General features: G+C 42.0%; 1 protein-coding gene across 23 annotated transcripts in view; it reads left to right on the top strand.

Moving 5' to 3' along the window:
* Positions 1 to 25,461, top strand: part of Pard3 (par-3 family cell polarity regulator) — a 605,457-nt gene that overhangs the window by 286,830 nt on the left and 293,166 nt on the right. For 20 of the 23 annotated variants that reach the window (XR_015449461.1, XR_015449462.1, XM_004861865.3 and 17 more), the window contains one exon: positions 1,821 to 1,952. The exons of the other annotated variants lie outside the window; for them this stretch is intronic. Coding sequence is in view for 18 of the 20 variants with exons in the window: in XM_004861865.3 (XP_004861922.1) it covers positions 1,821 to 1,952 (132 nt within the window). In the remaining 2 variants the exon portion in view is untranslated. The remainder of the gene's footprint in view (positions 1 to 1,820; positions 1,953 to 25,461) is intronic. 23 annotated transcript variants of the gene reach the window in all.

Raw genomic sequence — 25,461 nt, 5'->3', positions numbered from 1 at the left:
TCAATGGTATAAATCTTTTAGTGTAAATCTAAAAATATGATTGTTACAGTTCATTGGAAATAGCAGATAAACTGATATGAGACAAGAGATGTTTCTCCCAAACCTGCTAGGTATCAGAAAGGTGAGTTTGTGTTCTCTAAAACTGAAGGATGAATTCTAGGACCAGTGGAGAGGTCCTAGGAAGAATTTGCTGAGAGAAAGAAAGCTTCTGCCTAAGAGAGACAGAGGGGGACTGGAAGGTGGGTTGCTCACCCACCCCACTTCTCAAAGGTGTTTTATGGGACAAAGCCATGAGGCGAGGCGGGTTCAAGGTGGGACAAAAATATAGTCAACTAGTGAGATTACAACTACAGTCACTTAGGTAATATTCATCCATTGAGAAATCACAAGGTGGACAAAACTATGAACAACCAATAAGATTATGACAAGTATGGGGCCGGGGATTTAGCTCAGTGGTTGGTTCTGCTGCCTGCCTAAAAAGCACAAGGTCCCAAGTTTGATCCCCAGTACCAAAAAACAACAACAACAGCAACAAAAAAGATTATGACAAGTATTGTTGCTTAGGCAATATTGATTAAATGGGGATCCAGTGGGCAAACAAGTCACATAGCAAGCATACATGGAATGAGCAGGGATTTCTGGTGGTAAGGGGTGGGTCAGGGATCTTTCCTGGAAGACCTTGATCCCCCACCTAGGCAGTCAGTACCTATTGAGAATATTAATCACTGCTGTTTTTCCTACATGGGTGTGGTAGTTTCTTTCCTTTTAATGGTGGCCTTCAGTGAATGTGTCTTGATTGCCCTCCATGTTGGCTCCTCATGGGCTGGCCCTGTCTAACACCTACAAGATATCTAATTAACATATCTACCTGCAATAGTACCTCTTTAAAACATTTCTTTAACAATTTTTAAAGTAACCTACTGGAATATTCTTTTAAAATTCCAAGAGTCCAAAGTCACGTACAATGAGAAATATAAAGATGTCCACATTGGTGTCAGTCCCTACATGATGGGTTTCAAGGTGAATGGTTTATCTGTGGCCTGGCTTCCTCATAGCGGAAATAGCAGTTTTAAAAATTAACTAAATCATAAATTAAAATCATAATTTAACTAAAATTAGAATACAATAGTAACAAAAAGTATGCCTTGGTTAGTTCTGCTGAGAGTCAGGGCATACTCCTTAGTAGAAGTAGTATTTGAAGTGGCTTTGAAGAATGTTAAGTGTTTCTCCAGACACAGTGTCACCGGGCTCTCAGAACCAGCGAGAATGAAGGTGAGGGGTGTGTGTGATGGAGCAAGCACAATCGTCCAAAAGATGCTCTGGCTGACCTGGGGGTTTGCTGCACTTGGGGTGTGATCAGATGTACAACTTAGAACAGTACTGTCTGCCAGGAAGCCGTGTGGACATTGTTGGAGCATTGGAGCTGGAGCTAGTGTCCGGCTGGAAGTTGTCATTTCAGAGGGGAGCAAGTTGATCTCAAAGTAGAGTTATGGCCAAGGAGTAAAATCTTGGCACAAAACATTGAGTTAATGACCCTGCAGATGTGGGCCTGAAAGAGGGAGGGGAGAAGAAGATGACTCTGAGCATTTTGGGGAAGGGTTTATGTGCTGATGATGTAGGGGTTGAGTCCTCTCTTGTTGGATCCATCTCACTTCAAGGTATCTTTGAGGCTTCCTCAATCTGCTATTTTGTATAGACTTGGAAAAATACTTTAAACGTGTAGTAGAATCATTTTTCTGCTCCTTTTGAAAAACCAGGAATGTTCTTAATTTGGAAGGCATGGTTTTTAACAAGATGGTTTTTTCTTTCTTTTCGAATAGAAAGATGAAAACTACAGAAGCCTCCCGAGGGACACTAGTAACTGGTCCACTCAGTTCCAGCGGGACAACGCGCGCACCTCCCTGAGCGCCAGCCACCCCATGGTGGACCAGTGGCTGGAGAAGCAGGAGCAGGTAACGTAACAGACCCCACGCGTCCTGTCACCGCCCAGATGTTTCTCCCCTCGCAGCACTGACTGAAGATCAGTTACTCTCACAAACTTCAGCTAAGTTCTGGGCTCTGTGTTTGAGTTTGTCTGATCTAACTGCAGAATATTTGTATGTTGGTCTCGGATCAAAGATTTCTTACGAGCAGTTGTGCATATTTGCAGGAGGTTTTCAGAGTATCCCAGTCTTAACATTTGCATTGTTGCCAAGGCGCAGATAGTTGGCAGTGAATAAAGTAGCTGCCGACTACACTCTCGAGCCTGCTCTTCCTCAGTAAGCAATAAGTCAGAAGATGTAAAAGGCAAATTAAAACCTTCCGTGTACTTCATGAGGAGAGTACTGTATGCGCTATAGTGTTGTTTCAGCGTCTCCATTATTTTGTCAGAATTGGGACCTTATCCTCCCATGATGTCAAGGATCAGTTTTAGGTTTGTAAGTTTTAGAGTTGACTAGTTCATGCTGAGACAGCCACCTAGGACTGATGAACTTGGGACTGTTTACTGCTGTTTGGAGTCAGTGTTTGGATTCCATGGGCTCCACCCCCAGGACCAAAGGGTTGGGAAGGGAGGAAAGAAAGAATTGTTTCCCATCTGTGGGTGAAGGACTGTTCATGAAGTTCTACTGTGGGCAAAGACTTAAGAATTTATCTTGTAAGTTAATTTTTCCACTTAGTTTTAGTGTCTTAATTGGTTTTAGTCTTAATGTTCTCCTCTTTCTCTTTCATTTCTTTGTTTAGCTGTGGTGGGAATAGAACCCGGGGCCTCTTGCATGCTAGGCAGGCTCTTTGTCTCTGAGCTGTATCCCCAGCCACTACCTCTCACCTTCCTCCCCTTTATTTAAATTAAATCTTGGGACAGGGTCTCACTGAGTTGCCCAGGCTAGACTTTGAACTTGCCACCCTCCTGCCTCAGCCTCCTAAGTAGCTAGGATTTCAGTCATATAGCACTGTGCCTGGCACAATGCCCACCCCTTTGAGGCTAGAAATCCCAGTGTTTTCTTTGTTATTTTAATAGTTTTTTCCCCCAGATTTATTGAGGTGTGATTGACAAAACTATATATTTAAGGGATACAATGCGATGTTTTGATGTTGTGAAATTACCTCAGTCAAAATAATAAACCTGTCACCTCACATAGGTAACATTTCATGTGTATGGTGAGAAGACGCGAGCTCTACTCAGCAGCATTCACGTGTGCAGTCTATTGGCTTTCACTTTGCTCGACATGACTGCATTGGGTCTCCTGAACTTCTCTTCGAACTGAAAGTTTGTACCCTTGCTCAGTGTGTCCCTTTCCCCACCCTCAGCTTGTGGTAACCGCCATGCTGTCCTGTCCACGTGTAACAGAGACCATTTGTCTTTCCGTGTCTGGCTTTTTCCACTTAGCATTATGTCGTCTGGCTTCATCTTCTTTGGATGGCTACATAATATTCCTGTGTATGTGTGCCACATTTACTTTACCCATGTATCTGTTGATGGGCACGGAGCTATTTCTCCTTCTTGACTACTGTTAATAGTGCTTTAACGAATGAGAGAGCTGGTAAATATGTATTTGGGTTCCTGATTTTATTTCCTTTGGCCCCATATCCAGCAGTAGAATTGCTGGATTACATAGTAGTTCTGTTTTTGAGTTTTTTGAGGAAACTCTGTGCTGTTTTCCATAGCGGTTGGGCTGATTTACATTCCCGCCTGCAGTGTTCATACCCTCTTCTGTACTTCCTCACTGACACTCATCTTTGGACTTTTTGGTAGTAACTAGTCTGTTGAGAGGTGATGATTCTTGGTGGTTTTGATTTACATGTTCCTGATGATTAGTGATATGGAGTGTGTACCGATAGTTTGTATTGATGTTAAAAACTTGGTTACTCAAAGCTGTTGTACATAGGGACGGGAGGGGCTTTGGGGAGGATGGGGTAAAATAAAATAGAGAACTTGGTTACTTATTTTCTTTTAAAAGTTCTTACGGATAGAAAGTTAGGTGAGCATGGAGTGAGGGAATGTTTTGTTGTTTATTTAAATAACTTAAAAATTATTCTGAGTTTTGTTGCCTAAATACTGGAATAGCTGTTTATCAATTAAGATTAATGATATCATTGGAAAGAAATCTCATGACTCGTCCTCTGAGTAACATTTTGGTCATTCTTTTGAGGTCATGATACACAGTACATGAATCATTGTTATTCTCTAATTTTGTTATGAAATTTTTTTATACAAGAGTGTTTTTTATATTTTCTTATCTACTTGTATTACATTAAAATTTTTAAAATTAAAGAAATCCTAAATATTTTATGCATTTCATCGGAGACTGTTTTATGGTATCAGCCTCCTAAAATAATTTTGTTGGATATTGGAATCTGAGACAGTGGAAAGGAATAGTGTTCCTTAGACACCTCTGATGGTGTGGCAGAGGCACTGATTTTTATCATAGGGTCAGTGTTAGCCCATAAACTTTATGAGATGGAAATAATTTTTCAAAGCATGGAAATTCTAAAGAAATACCACTTTCTCAGAATAATACAGGTCTTTCAACTGATTGATGCTATTTTTCCCTAGCTCTTTGAGATAAAGGTTTTAACATTTAGATAGCCGCACTTGGGTCTTGGCATCAGGTGGGCTATCACTTGCTTGCCTTTACTGTGTCTGAGATTTGGGGTTCCGGTAACCTGGCCCATCTGACTAGAGGGATCACCCCAGACCCGGCCCTGTGGCATCTGCTATGTCAAGTGGTATGTATGTATGATTTTATAGAATATAAATGTAATATAAAGTTAAATTTTGTTTATATTATACAGTTATGTATAGATAGATGTAGGTGTAGATGTATAAATGGAGCATTGTGCTTGGGACCTAGAAAACCCCACTGTACTCATGTATTAGTTGCAAAAGAGTTGGCTGCTGGTGACAGACAACGTGGATTCCTGGTGAGGAAAATTGTGCTGCTCCTGTGCAGGGTGTGTGCAGGGAGGGAAGGTCGGGGTCCTGGGCAGGCAGCACCATCTCCCAGTCCACCCAGGGCCTCTGGGCACCTGTGGTGTCGCCTGTGCTTTCTGACCGGAGCCCCAGACACTGCAAGGAAAGGGACGAAGACCTTTGTTTTCACCGTGGCTCCTTTTGAAAGCCAGTCACCTTTCCCGGAAGCCTCCCAGCAGATGTCCCTTTCTGCCCACTTGGAAATCTAAGGGAGAGACAGGGCTGAATGAAGCCCCTGGAGTTAAAGTGAGTTCAAGTGTGGTTGCTTCCCTGAACACAGTTGTCAACACCAAATATTATCTGGCCTGCCACAGAAAGGGGAGCTGGTGGATGGCAGAGCCAAGCAGCAGGTAGCTAAGTATCTAAAGGTGACTTTGTAAATTGTAATGAGATAAAGTCAGCAGCTCGGGGTTCCTAAAGGCTAATACACACAATTATATTTTAAAGATACAACTTTTACAGCTGCAGATCTATTTTTAAGGAAGTGGTATAGATTTTTTTTTTTTTTGTAATTTTGGTATAAAATAGTTTCTTTGTGAGCAAAGAAATCACAAAACGTGTCTTTTCCCCTTGAAGACTGAGCCTTGATTTGCTTTTGCTGAAGTGTTTGGTGAAAGCCAGGTTTTGGAAGAACAGGTCCTCCCTCCCTGAGACCATGTAGACAGCATCAGCTCGGTGATTCCTGAGGCTGAAAGCATCTTCTCCCTTGGCCTGAGTTTTGAAAAAATGATGATCCATCCACTTACTAAATCTGGTATGAAGGAGACTGTGCCTGGCTGAACAGAAGCCATGAAGATTCTCAACAGAATAATTATCCTGAAATCAGTTTAATAGGATAAGAACTGCAGAAACAAAACCCAGATTAACATTTTTGCCAGAAGTAAGCACTGTTGTTTGGGCAGGGAAGAGTAATAGTTCTGCTTTGTACCTTGGCGATCCAGCTCCATGTTCCGTTTCACTGTGGCTTGGTTTTATCCCTGTGAACTGTATTCCTCCCAAGTCATCCAACTTTAATGGCTTCATGTCTCTTCTGGGGCTTTTTTGCTCCTTAGCTTTTGCCATTAAAAATATAATAAAGAGGGTTGCATCCGCAGATCAAAGGACGCCCTGCATGTTAAGATCGTCATCTCTGCCTTGCTGGTCTGGGATCACCAGGGTAGCACCAGGTCCGTCCTCCTCTGTGTCCGGGTGGAAGAGGTCAAGGGAGTGCTAGGGTTTATACCCCGCCACTGGCTTTTCTTTTGCCTGTTTCCTATTGGAGTGTTGGTCGCTTATTATCTCTGCTTTTGAAGGGAGTTATGACCACTTGGCTTTGCTGATGGGAATAAACAGCAGAGATGAGGAGCAGAGTGCTGAGCTGGCAGGCAGCTGGAAGGAGCCAGGGCTCTTGCCCTGCGTCGGATCGATCCCACACAAGGGGCAGCGCCGTGCTGTTCCCTGGCAGAATATTGGTTGGTTTTACTTCAGCAACACAGAGGCCGATGTGTCTTGCTGGAACTCCATACAGGAAGCTGTTTTCTGGAAATGGGAGGCTGGCATTTTGGTGATGAATTGAAGTTGCCCAGAGTAGCTTGGAGCTCAGTCCCACACCGGGTCCATCTCAGGAGATGGAGGCCTGTGCATCTTTCAGAGGACATGTTTTCCGTATGTCAGCTCCATGACTTCCTTTTCCTGAGAGATCTCAGAGAAAACAGAGGATTTGAAAATGAAATGGTTTGTTGTGCTACTTTGAAAAAGTTTTCAAGCTTCTGAAATTTTGACTCTGAGACTCAGGAAACAGAAAAAGCAACAAAACCTTTAGTTTTCCTGTCAGGCAATGTTTTAAGAAGTTTGCATACCTTAGCTGGGTGCAATGGTACATACTTGTAATCTTGGCTGCTCAGGAGGCTGAGGCCAGAGGGCCACAAGTTGGAAACCGGTCTGGACAATGTAGTGAGATCCTGCCTCAAAATGAAAAATAAAAAAAATTAAAGGGGGGTGCTGTGGCTCAGTGACAGAGCACTCCTGGGTTCAGTCCCCAATACTGAGGGAAAAAATCGAATTCCTTTTAACCATTACTGTTTCCTGACTCTGACTGTGTAGCCTGTAATTTTAATATTGGCAGGTAATGGATCATAATCTGACTTGGTTCGTGTATCCTCACACTTTATTGCAGCTACTAAATTCCACAGAGGAAGAGGCAGGAACTTTACAATGCGTGACTGGAAGGATTTAGGAGCAGAAAGTGGAAGGACCTTAAGGAAAATAGAAGCTAATTGGGAGCCTGCCATTTTCACTCCTGTCCCTTGCTGAAAGGCCTGCACCCAATTAGCCGGCACGGGAAGGAGACAGACCTCCAGTGCCACCCGCCCTGTGCTGGGAGTGACTGCCCTGACCTTTAGAGAAGAGGCTACATCTTAGGCTTCTTCCCAGCAAGAAAAACTTTATCTAATTGGCAGGACCCATTAATGCAGGAAAACTACCTTAAAAGCACGCTGAGGACAGTTCCCCTCACCCATGGAAGGGAATCCTCCATCCAGTGCCCTGTCTTAAAATCGGGCGTGGCAGGGCAGTGACAGCTGCACCCGAGGCCTGGCAGGCTAGGCTGACACCCACAGCCCAGGAGCCCTGCCCCACGATGCCTCGCCTCTTCCTGCACAGCCTGGCGCTCCCTCCAGCCAGGACGAAGTCACTTCCTACTCTTCCCCTCAGAATCTTCCCTCCCAGGCCTTTGATCCTGTGATCCTTCTGAAATGAAGATTCCTGGGTCAAAGACTGTGTCTTTTTTACCTTGGCCTGAATTTGCTGAGTCCTAGATAAAAGAATTAGAAAATAACTGAATGATACAGAGAAAATATTTTTATATAGTCTAATGCTAGGAAATAAAGATTTATTGGCTTTATTATTACTATTTTTTTAAAGAATAGTCTGTGTTTATTCTAATACTTTTTACACTTTTGAAAATAACTCTCTGTAGATAATACCGACGTGATACATAGTAGTTATATTCATACATCTTGCAAAAGGAAAGTTTCTTTAAATTTGTTTCATTTTTACTTTACATTGTAACCTGATTTAGACCAAATGTTTTAATATCCAGGACAAAGGTAAATTAAAAACCTACTGAAGAAGCATTTTATTTCCTTGTTAGCACATGTTTGTAGTATATAATGATCGCATCCCTTGTGGGGAATCAGTACATGTACACAACACGTTTTAATTCTCTTTTTAAAATCCCCTTTCGCCTCCCTCTCTCCCTGAAGCATTTTTAAGCTCATCCAGGTTTTATGGAGATGGTTACAAACTGTGTTCCTCTCCAGGCCAGTCAGTAAGTCACCACAGCCCTAGTTTCTGCCTATTCTAACCTGATGCATCCACTGGTGAGTGCTGGGGACAGTCGGACTGTGGCTCACAGTGCAATTTCGGGTTCTAAACTGGAAAAGCCTTTCTCATTTTACTCAGCCCTTCTAGAGCGATCCCTATGTCAAAGAAGTTGGTTTCCAGAGTACAAAATGATCTTTCTTCATTACAAAATCAGGAGATGGTTTATGCAGAAATGCGATTAGCGCATCTGTGGCTGGTTAGGGTTGAGGCCCAGAAGAGCTGTGGGAATTCAGCTTTAGGCACAGGCTGGGCTCCTGGGCTCTGCCCTCATGCAGGGCCCGAGCTGGGCTCTACTGCTGCCCAGTGCCTACTTTTTAAGTTGTGCTTCGTTGTTGTTGTTTAGTTTTGTTTCTTCTTTTGCTCATAAGCACAGCATAACCAGAAGACTGTTCTGATGATCCAGGTAAAAATAACCGAAGCCCCCATCTCTAAATTCAAAAATTTTACAGTTTTCTATTAATAAGAATGTGATTTATTAATATGATTTCCCACTTTCTTTCCAAAATTTGTATAGAAGTAAATATAGTTGTTGTCCTCCAGCAGTGCCAAATGTAAAAACTAAAGACATAAAGATTGTTTTGAAATTTAGTTTTCATTATAAGATGCCAGAGATTTTATTTAATAACAGAAATCTGCCTGTTCACAAAAACACCAAAAATAAAACTAAAAGCAACCTTTTAAGATACTTGTCTCTCACCTTGGTATATTAATGCAGTAGCAGATTCTTTTGTTGTGCTATGATAATAACAGTAACTGCTGTTCTAATGCGTGTTTATAATTATTTGTTTTACAATGCAACGACTGATGGATGTTATTGTATGTGAGACCTAAGATCCCCACAAGTTTTCTGCTTTTGTGATTTAAATACTGTGGATCAGAGGCATCAGTGGACCACAGGCGGGTACCCTAGGAGCCTGGCAGGCATTGTGGAAGGGCATGCCACCCTCCTGGGTTGGTTGCCAGGGACATCCTGGGCCACATGGTTGGTATTTTCTCATGAGAGAGACAAGCTATGCGTGTCAGGAGTAGAAACCAGTGAGTGGGATATGCTTTCTGGCCCTCAGCTCACCCTCACTGGTGGCTGGGTGGCCCTATCCAAGATATTTAGACTCTGTAAACTTCACTTTCATTGTGTACAAAGTAGGGAAGAGTCATAGTCATTTGGCAGACTTGGGCTTTGTGTGTGAAGATGCACCACGCTGAGATCTGCTTTCTGATATAGGTAGATGGTCACAGGAGGCTACTTTGCTTCCTGACATCAACGCTACATGGGAATAAGTTTGATGGTTACACCTCACACCTCTCTCTCGTATTGAGTGTTCTGTGTGTGGGGGGGGTGGTGGTGGCACATGACAGGTCCACGCTTTACCACTGAGCTACACCCCTGGCCCCAAGTCAGAAGTCTTACTGCCTTGCATATTATTTTCTCTGTGTATGTTGGATATACCATTTGGTATGCTGGGAGGGTTCATTTTCATCCCCGGTGTATTTCGAATGCCCTCTGCATTCCTTTCAGAATTGGATTCTTGCTTCTGTGGCATCTTATCAGAATTAGAATAAAACTTAATCTTTTTAAATCATCTCTGGTTCTTTTCTGAAGAACATAATCTGACACAAAGATGACATTAGTGTTAATCTGTATGTTAGTCCATTTTTTTATGTTTCCTTCTGTGTTTGGCAAGCTTGCATGGTCTTCGTAGGATTAAATGTCAGAGTACCCTTGGAGAATTCCCAGTGATGCCGGGGTGGGGTGGGGTGGGGTATCTGCTTGGCCCCTGCTGAGCGCACGGACCCAGGGATGAGAGTGGAGTCATTTGCTCCCAGAACAGCAGTGATGGGTGCTCCTCATTTCTTCTTTCCCTTCATGCTGGCAGTGTTCATTGCTGCTTTGGCCTGTGGAGCTAAAGGCCTGGAAGCAGCGTGGAAGGAATCAGGAATTCTCCTGAGCGAAGAGTCTGGAGGAGGGTGGCTTAACCTTCGTGGGGAAGAGCCGAGGAGCTGATATGATCTCGCCTGTGAATACTGCTGTTCCAACCAGACGTTTAGAGCTTGCACTGTGGATCAAGATGCATTTTCATTTTTAGCTTTAACCTTCGGGTGCCTTTTCATATTTTCATTGCAAGCAGTCTCGAAGATCTTTGTTGTGAGCTGTGTGATTAGATATGATGATGAAAAGAATATACAATAACTCTCCTTATTCCCACTCATCTGCATATCATTTGCTTTTGAAATTTTGATCTTTATTTCTATATTTTATGGGTAGTAAAACTGTTATTCTTTAAAAAACAGCGGTTAAGAAATTGCATTAACATTTTTAGCCTACAGTATGTTGTTTTCACTACCTATTTCTTACAGCCTGCCTGTAGAAATTGAATCATTCATAAGCCACTTTTAATTTTGGGATTTTATGATATAGATAGGCATACTTTTAAATCATTCCTGTGCAGGGCTTTTCTAGCAACCTGTAACATGGTTTTCAAATGGCCTTGAAAAGTTTCTATTTTAAGTGTTAAAAAATGTTCAACAAGTTTATGCCTTTTCCCACCCTGTGGCCTGGGTGTACATGCCCGTACTGTTTTTCTTTGGTTCTGTGTATCTATAAGCCGTTTTTCCCCTTCTGTTTTTAATTTTTTTCTCCCATGGCTGAAAGGGTATTGCACACCAGCATTTTATTTTTGGCCAGCGCTGAGGATTGAGCCGAGCGCCGTGTACGTGCTAGGCCAACACTCTACCTCTGAGCTATACCCCAGCTTTGGTCAGCTTTTTCAATACTGTACTGGAAAGAAACGAGATTTCTACGGCATGCGCCTGGTGATATTGGGGTGGGACTAGAGCAAACTTTGGAGTTTCATTGTGCATATGAATATTATTTACACACCTTTACAGTAGGCACAGATTATTTTTGAAAAATTTTTTTAGTATGTCAAACTTCACAAAATTGGAAAAAAACAAGCATTTTTTTCTCTTTTTCATCAGGAACTATCTTTTCCAAATTCTAAGGTGGAATTGTGGTAAATAAATACTAACAGTTATTAGAATTAGTCGAAGCCTTTGAGAAGCATTAGGTGTTTCCCTGTCTTTGGTAACCTCTGAATTCTCAGAGGCACAGTGATGTGTTAGCTGCTTTGTTGTGGCTTAGCTTCTCACTCCACTGGCGAAGCTTCTCTCTTTACCCACAGGCCTGCTCGCCCTGCACTGTGGGGTCACTCAGCCTCCTGTTGGTCCCAAGGCCCCGCCCCTTGCCAGCCTCTTCCCTCCATGCTGTCCTGCGCCCCCTGGTCCTGCAGCTCGGGGCCCGACTCGCCTGGCCCGGGACCCCGCGTCCAGCCCGCCTGGCCCTCTCCCGCAGCTGCAGGAGCTGGTCTTCCGCAGCTGGTCTCCCTCCAGCCGCAGCCTGGCTGGCTGCCCTCACAGTTAACAGCTCGGCTTCTGCTTTCTTGCCTGCAGGACCCTTCCCGACCCTCACACCTGAAAGAGTAGGGCATCCCTGCTGCCTTTGTATCTTTGCTCGCTACCCTTTTCTTTACAACACGTGCCTATGTGTGTCCTTGTTTCTGTCCTTTTCTACCTTAAATTGGCTCCACCGTTGTGTTGGTTTCTGCTGTAGCTCCCACTAAGCCTTCATATGATTCAGTAAATGCTTGAATAAATTAAAGTATTAAGTTAAAGGATAAAGTTCATAGACTGGCTTCACTTTTTCCGATACCATGACTATAGTGCCATATGATTTGACTGGTTTCCAATAATTATGTGCTAAACTGCATACTGTAGGTAAATGAATAAGAACCTACCGAATATTGAAACATACACATTTGTGCACCTTATTCACACACTCATACTCTTACATCATCGATACCCATGGCACGATCACTGGTCAGTTAGCATCTGACAGAAAAAGACTGAAAAATTCTTCAAGGACCATAAAGAGACCGAAAGAGCAAGTCAGGAGGGGAACTGGGAGAGTGACATTCCTACTTTGGAAGGCTCCAGGGTGCCACCAGGAGCGGCCTTCTCCCAAATTTCATCCTCCTGAATTTCCTCCTGGCTGGGTGGAGTCCGAGAGCAGAGGAGTGCAGAGGAGCGCAGAGGAGCGCAGCGCTCTGGTGTCCCGCGCTGGGGTGGCCGCTCTGCACCCAGGGCTTCACTAGGGTGACCGTGGGCAGAGGGTGGGCTGTGACCTCCGTGCCATGTGCCAGGTTGGGGCCGGGGGGTGGTTGCAAAATACTGTTATAAGCCTGAAATAGGTCTAAAAATAAAATTACCCAAATATTAAGAATGTCTAATTGTCAGGAAATATTAAATTTCTTTTAAAAACTAAGGTGACAAATTTTCTGTATAATTGGAAAAACAATATTTGAACAAACTCTGTGATTATGTTGAATGATTTAGAAACAATTGAGTTGACTATAATAGAGTTAATAGTCTCCTGAAAATATGTCTTTTATTTGTTTGGGAGCTTTTTAGCCTCCAGAGTTTAGTTGTTTTCATTTTCACCATGATGAAAATGAATTATGCTATCAATCTGACACTCTAACTGGTAAAAATTTCCTTTTAGAGATTAATTTTTTTCTTGTTGCAGGAATAATGGATTTTTGGTACTTGTATGTTTAACATATAAAGTATGGATATTATGAATTCGGGCATACCATTCATTTGTTACACCTAGTATAGAGCATTTGAGATTATTTTCTTTATTGAGCTCCTTGAGTAAGGCATATTTTTCACGGCTATTTGATATGCAAATTATGTTGAGATTTATAAATTGTTTTCAATTAGGGGGAAATTGTGCAGATTATGGTATTACACAAAATTTCTTAGTTAATGGAATGTGAAGTGAATGGGATTAGAGACATTTTGTATTTATCATGGAATTCAGCAAATAGCTTTATTTTCAGCAGTATTTTTAAGATGCTTTTTAATATTCACACAGGTCCTAAGTTCACCATTCCCAAGCCCCACCGTCCCGCAAAGGTACAGAGCGGTCGTCCTGCTCCTGCTGCTCCTTCCTTCCCAGCTGTCCTCCCCACAGTCATTCGCTGTTTCTGGATCCCTTCAAATAATGCTGTGCTTTCATCAGAAAAGGCTAAAATGGGTTTCTTTCACTTTTTATAAAAATATCACAGTGTTCTCTGCTTTTTTGTTGTTTTACACCCTTCATACTCACACAGAGTATTCCCCCCAACTCCCTGTGTAGTTCAGGCTGGCTCTGATCTCACTATGTAGCCTAGTCTGGCCTTGAACTCACAGTGCTCCTCCTGCCTCAGCCTCCCCAGTGCTGTGATCACAGGCGTGCACCACCATGCCAGGCTAAAAAGTGTCCATTTTTGGAAACAGTTTAATAAGTTTTCTTTGTCTCCATAGGCTATTCTCTAAATATGGAGATTTAGATTGTTACTATCTTTTGCTTATCAAAAAAAACACAAACCCCCAAAGCCAAGGAACTGCAGCAGAGAACCTTGGTGTATTTCATTTTGCTTCGCATATGTTTGAGGTAGAAGCCTAGACGTGAAAGGTGCGCTGGGAGCACAGGCGCGCTGGTGGCTTGGATGGGTGTTGCGCTGCTCGACTCAGTGGACAGCACTGGGCCACACAGCGAGGCACTGGCTCACCGCCCACCCCCCAGAAAGAGGAAGAAGTGTTCTCCTTCCAGCGCCTCACCCTGACATGAAATTGGGTTTTTTTTGGTGGTGATGTTGGGGATAGAACCCAGGCTTTTCCCTGGACTACGTCCTCGGTCCTTTTTAAGTCTTTACATTTTGAGACAGGCTCTCACTAGTTACCCAGTTGGTCTTAAACTTGTAATCTCCTTGTTTCAGCCTCCCGAAATGCTGGATTATTGGTGTGCATTATGTTCTGAAACTTTCAAATAACATTTGCGGAAAGAATAAATTCCTAACATTTGCATAAATGAAATTAAACTTTCTAAAAGTACTCTTCCTATCTTAAATCTCAGATACTTGATTTCTTTTTTTTGTATTTTCAACTATAATTGGGTTATTCCCTCCTCCTCCACTCCTGTCTCTTATCTGGGAAACACTGGTTCATAATTGTACTTTCTTCATAATTTCTTAGAATGAAAATAAATAGAAGGCTAGGGACAGGAACAGGACAAGAGTTTTAAAAGATGAGTGGCTCACTGCTTGTTTTTGAGAGAGAGATGTTTTCTTGAAGGAGTGCAGGGTAGTGATGGTGCTAGGACTCGAACCCAGGGCCTCATGCACACTAAACATGCACTCTACCTCTGAGCTACACCCCAGCCCCAGGTATGAGTCTTATACCCACTTCTCCACTAGTTACTTGAGTGCATAAGTTCTGTATGAACAAAATCGTACTTTTCTCTTATTATACTCTGAGGTGAGGTGCTATTTAACTTATATCTATGTAACAGATTTTTTTGTTATGCTGTGGATTATCCAGTGTATGGTAGTGTAGAAGAGAGCCTGACTTGAGGTATAAGATTTATGTTGATGGAATGGTTGATTTGAGGTTTCAGAGTTAGGATCAAGAGGTATTAGTGCCTACCTGACCTTTCTCACTGCCTGAGAAGTTCTTGGCCCTTTATAGCCTCTTATTACTTTTACCATTTGTTGGGGCCGGGCATCCTCTCTCCAGCGCTTTGCTCTGGATGAGGGATGGAGGAGCCCTGGCTGACGAGAACCAAAGGAAATCATCAGAGAGTTGCAATTTCAGGGATTTCCTTCTCCATTTTTTTCCTAATTATTTTTAACATCAAAATGTAGGCTAGAAACAGTCTACACATGCACACGGCATGGATACGTGTGATGTTAACTGTGGATACCAAATGTGGCATTTCTAAAACTGCACTTAGGTGTCTAGAATATACGTCCCCATTGAAATATGTTTTACCATTCCGAGACCCAAAAGTGGTCTTGGGCACTTTTGTTTCTGTCAGTTTTCCTGTCTCTTACACGCAGAGTTGTTCTAATGTATTAAATCCCATGCTTGAGAAAAACGGGTCGGAAGTTGTAGCTGGGAGCAAAGCTTCGTGAGTGCGTGTCCTATGGTGTCTGACCGAGGCATCATCTTGAGGCCGGTTCCCGAGAGAAGACAGCCCTGGCCTCATGCTGACCGGGACCCCTGCAGCGGCTGCCGCTTTTCTCCCGTCACCCGACTGCTCCCGCTCCAAACGCAGCACGCTGTGTGACAAAGAAACCGCCTTGCAGGCTTGGGGCTTTGGCCAGCACGTGGGTGGGCTGGGCCTGGCTTGGGATTTCATGGCGCGCTGTAGAGGCAGATTCCCGAAGTTCCCAAGCAGGTGTCCTGACCTTGTAGGACACACTGCGGGGGATTCGCTGCTGGTCCTGGAAGCCCTCACGACTGGCCGGCACACAGCAGTGGAGCAGGCTGGGGGCCACTCCCCCTGCCAAGCTGTGGCCTTCCTCTCTGCTCGCCTGCTCCCATTCCCGCGTGCCCCGTTCTGCCAGCTGCACGGGACTCTCCTGCTGTCCCCATTCACCTGCGCCTCGCACCGCTGGGCCTCTGCGGTGCTGGCGGAGTCACCTCTTTCTCCTTTCCGTTCCTCCTCCTCTGGCCTCACCTGCCATCGTAGATGACCCCCGAGGCTAATGCGTGTCCCCGATTATTGGCCACACTTACTCCCGGCAGAGCCCAGGCCCCTGACGGGTCTTCTTTTTCTCTCCTGTTCTTAGCGATTTCACCCTAAGCACTCAGTGTCCTGTCTTGACAGGGCGGGGCCCACACTGCTCCCGGGGTGTTTCCATCCCTTCTTTATGGCTTGAGGGAGGTGAGGCTGGAAGCCTGCAGGCACGGGGTCCCCTACAGGGACGCCACAGCTCTGCCTGGGTGGACTTTCGGCCTACGTCTGTTATTGTGAAGGACTGTCTGCTTGGAATTTGTATATTTGAAAACATTCTTCTCTTAAAACATTTTTATAGTAAGCGTATTGATAAAAAAATATCATATTCCATAGACAGTATGTATATATTTTCTTACATTAAATGTTTAACTTTACAAGAATCTCTTCTAGTTTAAATTAGAGAAAGTTTGAGGGGAGGGCAAGGAATGCTAGTTTGATTATATCAGCAAAAATGTAGGCTTTTGGATTTACCCATACTTTAAAGTCCCCGGAGGGACTAATTTCCCTGAGAACTTTGAATTTTAATCATAAGCAGACCCAATTCAGTAATACTTTCATAAACTTTGGCTAAGACTTTGGTATTAATGTCTTGAACTTTTAGAAAGGGAAACATTTTTTTGTGGGTTGGCCAAGAAAAATAGGTCTGAATTCAAATAAAAATAATGTATTTGTTATTTTAAAGAGATTTTTCCACTGAGCAATGTGTTAAACTTTTGGTAACTTAGTTGTCTTCTATGGGACATGACATAGGCATCGAGTCGATGTATTTTTTTTTGTAGCTCAAATCTAATGACTGTTTGAGTTTAAAAGTCTTTGCTTTTGACATGGGAATAAGTTATGGTAGATTATACATTATTAATAAGTTATGTTAGAGTATACACTAATATTTGGCTGTTAACTTTTGTTCCTTTTTTGTGGATTTTAATAAAAAGACAAATCCTGTCTTATTTTCTTAGATATATTTGGGATGGTGAAACATACCAAAACTTTTTACTGCAAGTGAAAATGTTTTCTCTCAGGTACTTTAATATGCGTGAACAGGCTTTCCAGAGGTTCTGTGCTGTTTACCCCGGGCTGCTCCTGAGTGGCTGGCAGGGTCCTTTGACTCTTTGGCAACCCCCTCAGCTTCTCCGACTTTTTAACTCGAGTTCCTTGAATGACTGCAGTATCTCAGACGTCTGCCCCTTGCCCTGCCTCCGGGAGTGCGCTCCTTTCTCTAGCTGGGGTCTTGTGTGCAGGTCCTACATATGACCTGAGTTCCTCTTCCCATCCCTTCCGCCCTTGTGTTCCTGCTAATACGAGCTAGTTGCTTCTTTCTTCAGAATGAAAGGACACAGTGTTCAGGCTTCTTCCGAAGCCATGCAGGAGGCCTCTAGTGGACAGGGCAGTGGCTTTCCATGGACCACATATATCGTTCTGGGGTGCAGTTAACCCATTGCCTGTGAAATCAGGAGTCATTTCCAAATGTTCCCTAGACCTTGAAAATTCTATGATTGTCTATGCGTTTCTTGCTTAATTTTGCCAGGTGTGTTCTAGGTTTCAAATTTTTCTCCTTTTTTCTTCGCCTTTTATCTCTTGCCAGGTAGTACACATTACACTTTTACCTTGGCTGGCTGTGTATCTCTGTACTTACATTGCACCTGTTCTTGATTTAGCCGTGTTCTTTTGGACTGCACTGGTGTGATTGTCTCTTTCTACCATCTATTTCTCTTTGAAGTCACTTCTGCATTTTCCTGTTGGCTTTATCTTCCAGTTTGCTACTTGGGTTACCTCATCCAAGTCTAAAAACGTGCAGGAATTCCCTACTGTACCCTGAATTAAAATTAAACTCATTAACGTGGTGCTCTGTAGTCTCTGCAGTCCAAATTCCAATTTCACTGTTTTAGACGTCCTCTTCTATCAGGAGTTCGTGTGTGTTCTCTGCCCCAGTGGACCACTGTACCTTCCTGTAAAGTAAACTCTTTATTCTCCTGCAGTTTACTTACCTGCCTGACTCTGCCCGCCTTCTGAGTCACCACTGTGCCATTCATTGCTTTAGTCGGGTTGTGATTGCGTATGTGATGAATGCTTCCCTCCCTGTAAAATAGCACTCTGCTTGAAAAAGGGTGTTAGGATCTGGGGTGTTATGCAGACTGAAGTTGGATTCCAGTGTTGTCCTTATTAACTGTAATTGTGTGTGTGTGTGTTACTAAGGCGTTAACCCAGGGCCTTCACACTGAGCTACATTCCCAGGACCTTTTAAAAATTTTATTATTTTGAGACTGAATCTTGCTAAGTTGCTAAATTGCCTAGGCTGGTCTTGAACATGTGATCTTCCTGCCTTGGCCTCCTAGAGTACCATACCTGGCTCTAACTGGAGTCTGGCCTAAAATTCTTAATCTGTAGTTTCTGAAAGAACGAGGATCTGGATTGAAATGCTCACTGAATTAAAACTAATATTCTAAAAATCAGTTTGAGAGAGGGGGGAAATCTAAGCTATTCATTTCAGTTACTGCAGTGCCATGTTTTATATCACATGGGTCAATGTTGCTTTTGATCATTGTGTTGGAAAAGGTATTCTGGTGCTTCCTTCAAGTGTAGTGCCCAGTGAGCCTGTGGTGTAATATGCGGTGTAATATGTAGTGCCTGGTGAGCCTGAGGTGTAATATGCCCATAATCAGAAGGCTTAGATTGGACTCGCTCTGTGGGATTCGTTAGTCTGACCTCTCTGAGCCACTATTTCTTCATCTGGCTAATTGGGGAAATTACCTCATTCTTCCTAATACAGTTGTTAGAAGCTTTAATGATCTCACTATAGTGATTAACAGCTTATACCCTTGACCCAGAAAAAGTTAGATTTCTATTTCCCTTAGCTATGTGACCTTGACATTGTTGATTGACTTTTTCCAGTTTTTTTCCTATTTATAAAATTGTAGCTGATAAGACCTATCTGGTGAATGTTAGTAAGCATTAGATAAATACTATAGTTTTATTCAATAAATATTATCTTAATTATCATAATGAGCTGGTTCAAGCTTAGTGTAAAATTTGTTGCTCTCTGCCTCTTACCCTTGTCCTAGTGGTTGCTTTAAATTTTTGATCATTAGGAAGACAACTTGCTGGTTATTTGTGAACGTGAGACCTTGTTGGATAGAATGATAAGCAAATTAGGTACAACAGTAGATTCTATTATCAGAGATTCTAGTTTATATTTCTTGTATCTAAAACAGATTTGTAGTATATAGTCAGTATTGTCTTTGTAATTTCCACATGTGTTAAGCTTTTCACATCATTGTATATGAGACCAAAATCCTTTGATGAAAACATAGCCAAGAATATGGCAATCAGTGTATTCTCTGACTACTAGAACTTTAAATATGTAAAGTAAGATGCCCCACTGGCCTGGTGGCTAGCTTTGCTTCCTGTGAACGCTTCTCTACTGCAGAGGCCCAGAATCACAGGCATGCCTGTGATAGGGAGATAGAAGCGGCTGCACGGCACAAGGGAGCATTCATTGGATACGCCTGTTGGGCAGAGGTTCAAAGACTGCCCAAAACAGAAGGGCTACTTTGGACAAATTCATGGTGTTCACTTCGCACCTGGACGCATGGTGAACTGGAACGGGAGGGGCATCCTGGATAGGGAGCCACTGTGAGAAACAGAACAGGTGCAGTTTTTGTCTGTGAGTAAACAGTTTCATGTGCTGGAATGGACAGGATGGATAGTAGAATTCAGACCTCCCTGTAGCTCTCTTTTTATAGCACTGAGAGATGATGTTGGTGAAAGAAAGGAGTCAGACCCACCACATTTGTGCGGAGTGAAGTTTTCTTCCACCATTAAAGTATGCCGAACGTGGGTAGGAGAGTGGGTGCAAAGGGAGGAAGTCTCAATAGGAAGACATGAAATGAGGTCCTAAGCCCAGGCTGCTGGAGAGGGGGTTGAAAGAATAAAGGTGGTGGATATTAGGAGACAGAGTCCTTTGGTCTTGGTCATCGTGGACATGTGACCATCCCTGAATGAGACTTTGAGAATGGCTGACGGCAGTGTCCGCAGGTCTGTAGAGAAGATGGAGGCTGGTACAGGATGGGGTGGGTTTGTTTTTATAAACGATAGGGGAAACCGTTGCCCGGTTTCCTGATGACAGTGTGAAGTCATTGCTCACTTGATAGGGCTGTTTGCTAGAAATTCAAAGCTAGAACCTTGATGACTTGCAGTAATAAACCAAATTTCATCATGTTTCCTATTTGATTAGTTCCTTCTGGAGTCTTTCAAAGACCCCTCTGGTTTCTCCTGACCTAAATGGTTTAATGTTACTGGAGTATGTCTTGTCTATTTCTTCCAATGGATTATTATGAATATATGAAATAATATTGGTCTTGATTCTGATCCCAGGGGGTTCTGATTCTAAAATATCTGTGAATGCTAATAAACTTTTGATGTCTGTGTTTTAGAGTTTATGGTTTAGCTGGTGATTTTATTTTTTGACCTCCATGTGCATTGCTCTATGTAACGAGATGATGAAGCTGTTCATCATCAATTTTTACCTTCTCCTATTACTTTTCTATTTTATTGGTGCTCACAAGTAAAATGTTAATATATAAATCAAAATTCCTTACAATAATGTAACACTGGCAATTATAGAAATACATATGACTTTAAAACAAAAGGGGGTTTAAGGGTTAATTTAGTCTGTAGTAAGCTGCTCTTTACTGGAATAATATTGCTTAGGGACCTTTTATGAATAAGAGATAAAAATTGGGCCAGACTCTCCTGGTTTCTTTTCAATTCCCCATGTGATGATAAATTTAACAGGTTGTTAATATTTGAACTTTAATAATGGTCTTGTGAGTTGAAAAACACCACTGTGGTTTTAAGGTAGTCTGGAAAACATGGGTAATTGTTATATAGTTTAACATAATTTCTTGAAACTTCATTTCTTATAAAAACAATTTTGTTAATAGTAAAAACACAACTGGCCTTTGCTTTTTTTAAAACCCAGATTTAGTTGTGTATGTGATTGTGTGCATGTGAACGTTGGCGCTAACTTTAGATTCATTTTTGGTTAATAATAGTAACTACCATTTCTTTTAAAAAATGTTTTAACATTTTAATTGGTAAATAAAAGTTTATTTGTCATATATAGCATATTTTAAAATTTGTAAACATTACAGATTGAGTTGAGCTAATTAATGTATTACTTCACGTGTTTTTTTTGCAATGACAGTATTACAAATTTACTCTTAGCATTTCAAAACACTTTCCTTTTTATTAGTTCATTTTTGCAGTGCATAATGATCAGTTCGTTGTGAGGAGTTGGTACAGGTTCGTGACACGCCTTCATTCTTTTTACTTCTTCTTCCATTTCTTCTGAGAATATAACACATCGTTCTCAGCTGCGTCACCCTGGTCCCAAAGATGTCTGGAACTTATTCCTTCGATCTAATTGAAATTCTGTATTCTTTGACCAACATCTCCCCACCCAGCCACCCAGCCCATGGTGACTTCTACTCCCGACTTCTGTGAATCCAATTGTTTGGATTCAACTGGAAGAGGGATCATGTGGTGCCTGTTTTTCTGTGCCTGGCATATTTCACATAACTTGATATCCTCCGCGTTCATCCATGTTTTTGCAAATGACAAATTTTAAAAAAAGACCCCTGATTAGGAGTCCCCTGTGTATAAATACCACATTTTCCACTTCCACTCCCTGTTGAGGGCACCTGAGTGCTTCTGCATCTTGGTGATTGTGAATAGTGAATCAGTGAATGCAGGAGTGCAGGGACCTGACCCACTGGTTTCCTTTCCTTTGGATTGCTGTCCAGGTTTGGGATTGCTGCATCCCATGGGAACTCTGGTCTTAACTTTTCATTTTTTTAAGGAAACACTCTTCTAATTTACCTTCTCACCAGCCATATGAGGGCCCCTTTGTTTTGCATCCCTTCTTACACTACTCTTTCATCTTGGATGATGACCGTTCTAATAGGTGTGAAGTGACCTCTCATTTTGCTTTTAATTCATATTTCTCTGAGGATTGGTGATGTTGAGCATTTTTTCCATTTGCCTGCTGGCCATTTGTATGTGTTCTTTTAAGAAATGCCTGTCCAGGTCCTTTGCTCAGTTTTAATTGACTTGCTTTCTTTCTATTGGGTTGATTTTCTTATATATTTTGGATATTAACCCTTGAACACGTATATGTTTTTTCTGTATTTCTCCCATCCCAGTGTGTCACTTCACTCTTATTTCCTTGGCTGTGCAGCTTTTTAGTTTGATGTAACCTTTTTTATTTTTACTTTTTTTCTTTTTGCCTATGCTTTTGAGCTCATATCCAATAAGACGTATCATTTCTTAAATTCTGCTGCTGCTGGAATTTTTATATACATTTTCCTTAAACAGAATCTGCGAGGTAGTTTTTAGCATCATCCCAGTCATTTTCTGGCTGAGGTTCCTTGTCAAAGTCACATACCTTAGGAAGGCCACACGGTAGGGACACCTTGACGTCAGGTCTAGGTCTTTCTGGCTCTTAGAACTCTGGTGTTGTCCAGTGCATTACAGCTGTGTGGACAGAGAGAATTTTTCCTCACTGAGATCCCCAGGCATGGGCGGCCCCGGGTGGGGCTTGCTCTTCCCACACGCGTGCTTTCCTGCCCTGCTCTGCTCTGGGCCCGGCTGGGGCGCGCTTTGCCCCTGGCCAGCCCCTTGCTGACTCTCCTGGGTCTCGCACACCTTCGCTTCTCGCTGAGACCTTCCCTCACCTCTGTTCACCACTTTCTTGATACCCTGACTATAGTGCCACTCTTCCTACCTTCTGAATTTCCAGGTCTCCTTCCTTTACTCATTTTTAATAGCACTTTCTTATGTAAGTATAATTTACTTATTATTACACTTATGACATATCTTCTGTCCCTTACTAATATGTTTCAAGAGGGCAAAAGTTTTTTCCTATTTTGTTCACTCATCTGTCCCAATTGCCAGAGATAGTGCTTGGCATATCATAGGATTTCAATAACTGAGTGAATAAATGTGAGTAGATGAGAGAGAACTCCTTGAATTCATGTGTAAGAGTTATAGTTATGAGCTTGCTGCTAGGAAAAAGATTTGTGGCTTTGATCAGATTTTTCCTTTATCAGATTGGACTCAGTGTTTCACTGAAGAAGTACTAATTCCTATACTTTTTTTTTTTTTTTCTGGTACTGGGGATTGAACTCAGGACCTTGTGCTTGCCAGGCAGGTGTGATGCCACTGAGCTATACCCCTGGCCCAATTTGTATACTTTTAAGTTGAATCAGGAAAAAACAGCTGGGTGTGGTGGTACACATCTTGAGAGGCTGAGGCAGGAGGATTTCAGTGAGTTCGAGGCCAGCCTGGACTACATAATGAATTCAAGGCTAGCCTGACCCTGTCTCCAAATAAATAGATAGATGGATGGATGCATGCATGCATGCTTGGTTTTCAGCTGTATATGAGTTACAGGAATCTATGTTATTAAGAGCTAATAAGCAGTAATTCAGTTTAAACTTTTCCTTGAGATCATTTGGAAACATACATTGACTTGAAATTTAAAATAGATGGAAGATTATCAAAATTCACATTAAACATGTTAGCGTGTATGTATTTTTGAATGTCACCATTTAAGAAAGCAGACCAAACTCAGAGGTAGTGCAGCGTAGGGCTGTAAATACACATCATCCATTACCATGTAGCCTGTGCCTTTGGGGCACACATATGTTGTGTTGTAATTCAGTCTCACAGGAAGTACTGTACATGCACAGTACATAACCAGTGGGCCAGGCAGTGGCCATCTTGTGGCCAGAGAGGAAAAATCGCTCTCCACAGCCGTGTCAATGATTGCCCGTTACGCTGCTTACAAAGTGAAATAAAACGCAGCGTATGTGTGGAGGCAAGCCTATTGTTGAGGCTCCCTGAGTTTGAGCTCATGCTCTCTGAGCCGTGTGGTCATGGTCATCTATTTCTCCTCCTGAAGGTCTGACGCCCCTCTTGTGGCCATCTGTCTTCCATGCACCCACACTGTACATGGGAGCTGGAATTGTGTTGCTCAGTTAATTATTTAATAAAGCAAAGAGGAATGAAAGTTTCTTTTCACTTTAATGTATTGGTTTAATGATGGCCTTTTTTTCTAAAAATTTCTTTTACTCATTTTCAAAGAAAAAGACAAGTCACATGTACATATATGCTCATGGTCACTAGGATTCATGAAACGCACATTAAATTTTTGGTACTGGGGATCGAACTTAGGACCCTGTGCTTTCGAGGCAGGCGGCGGAACCACTGAGCCAAATCCCTGGCCCTAAACTTCTTGTTAAAGTTTAACAAAAATTAAAAGTTCTTGCAATATCAAATGTTTGTTTTCACCTAGTCCGGTAGGCATATCCATGTACTGTAGGTTGGAATGTAATTGATGAAGCTCTTTTGTTAAAGTAGTCCCTGCCACCCCCATAATGGGGACTGAGTCCAGGGGCACTGAACTACATACCCAGCCTTTTCTGTGTTTTCTTTTGAGACAGTCTCACTAAATCACTCTGGCTGGCTTTGAATTTGTGATTCTCCTGCCTCAGCCTATCCAGTAGCTGGAATTATAGGGATGTGCCACTATGCCTGTCTGGCATATATTTAAGTCTGATTTAAGAATTCTACATGTAAGAAGATTACCTACAGAAATATTTGTACCTATATAAATTTGCTAATTGTTACAGTAATGAAGTATTAGAAAGAAAGAAGCTAAATGTCCATTAATGGAGGAATGGCTAAATCAATTATTTTTATATTTGTAATATGGGACACTCTGCAGCTATTAAAAAAGCTGAGGTAAAATATATGCATAGGTATTCAGAGATTGCAGGACATGCTATTAAATGTAAAGAACAAGTTTTACATAATTTGTATAATGTGTTTTAATTATTTTAAACATCACACTTGAGAATATAGACATATGAGTATCGTTTTCTGGAACCATAAAAAGGAAATGGAAGGGATGTTTTCCAAATTGTAGCGATGATGAATTTTGGAGAGGGAATTTAAAGTAGAATTATAGGAGTAAAATATTTTATTCTACATACTTTAGCACTATTTAAATCTTTTATGAAACAACTTAATGATGGAGAAATAATCTTTATGTTTTTAGAATTCCTAAGGGACATACATATACTCCAAAATGGAAGTAGGTTGGTTTCTTTTGCCTTCAGTAAAGTAAAATAAGATTGATTTATTTTTACATTTTAATTTTTTTTCTTGCATTGCTCTTTTTCCATTCCTCTCTTAATATCCATGTTTTGCTCTTAATTCTAATTTACTTGACCAATTTTAAATCTTTTTTGGGGGATGTTGGGTGGGGACTGAGCCCATGCTAGCCAAGCACCCACCGCTGAGCCACCTGCCCCCTTTTAGTTTTTATTTTAAGAAAGGGTCTCTTTAAGTTGCCCAGGTTGGCGTCAAAGTTTGATCCTCCAGACTTAGCCTCCCACGTATTTAGGATTACGGGTGTACATCACCATGCCCAGTTGTGATTTTAAAATCTTAATATTTATTTTTAATT

Source organism: Heterocephalus glaber, unplaced genomic scaffold, assembly GCF_053883595.1.
Source record: "Heterocephalus glaber isolate CG9 unplaced genomic scaffold, H.glaber_assembly_v1.0 deba00000738, whole genome shotgun sequence".
NCBI lineage: Eukaryota > Metazoa > Chordata > Mammalia > Rodentia > Bathyergidae > Heterocephalus > Heterocephalus glaber.
This window is presented reverse-complemented; position numbering and strand designations above follow the sequence as displayed.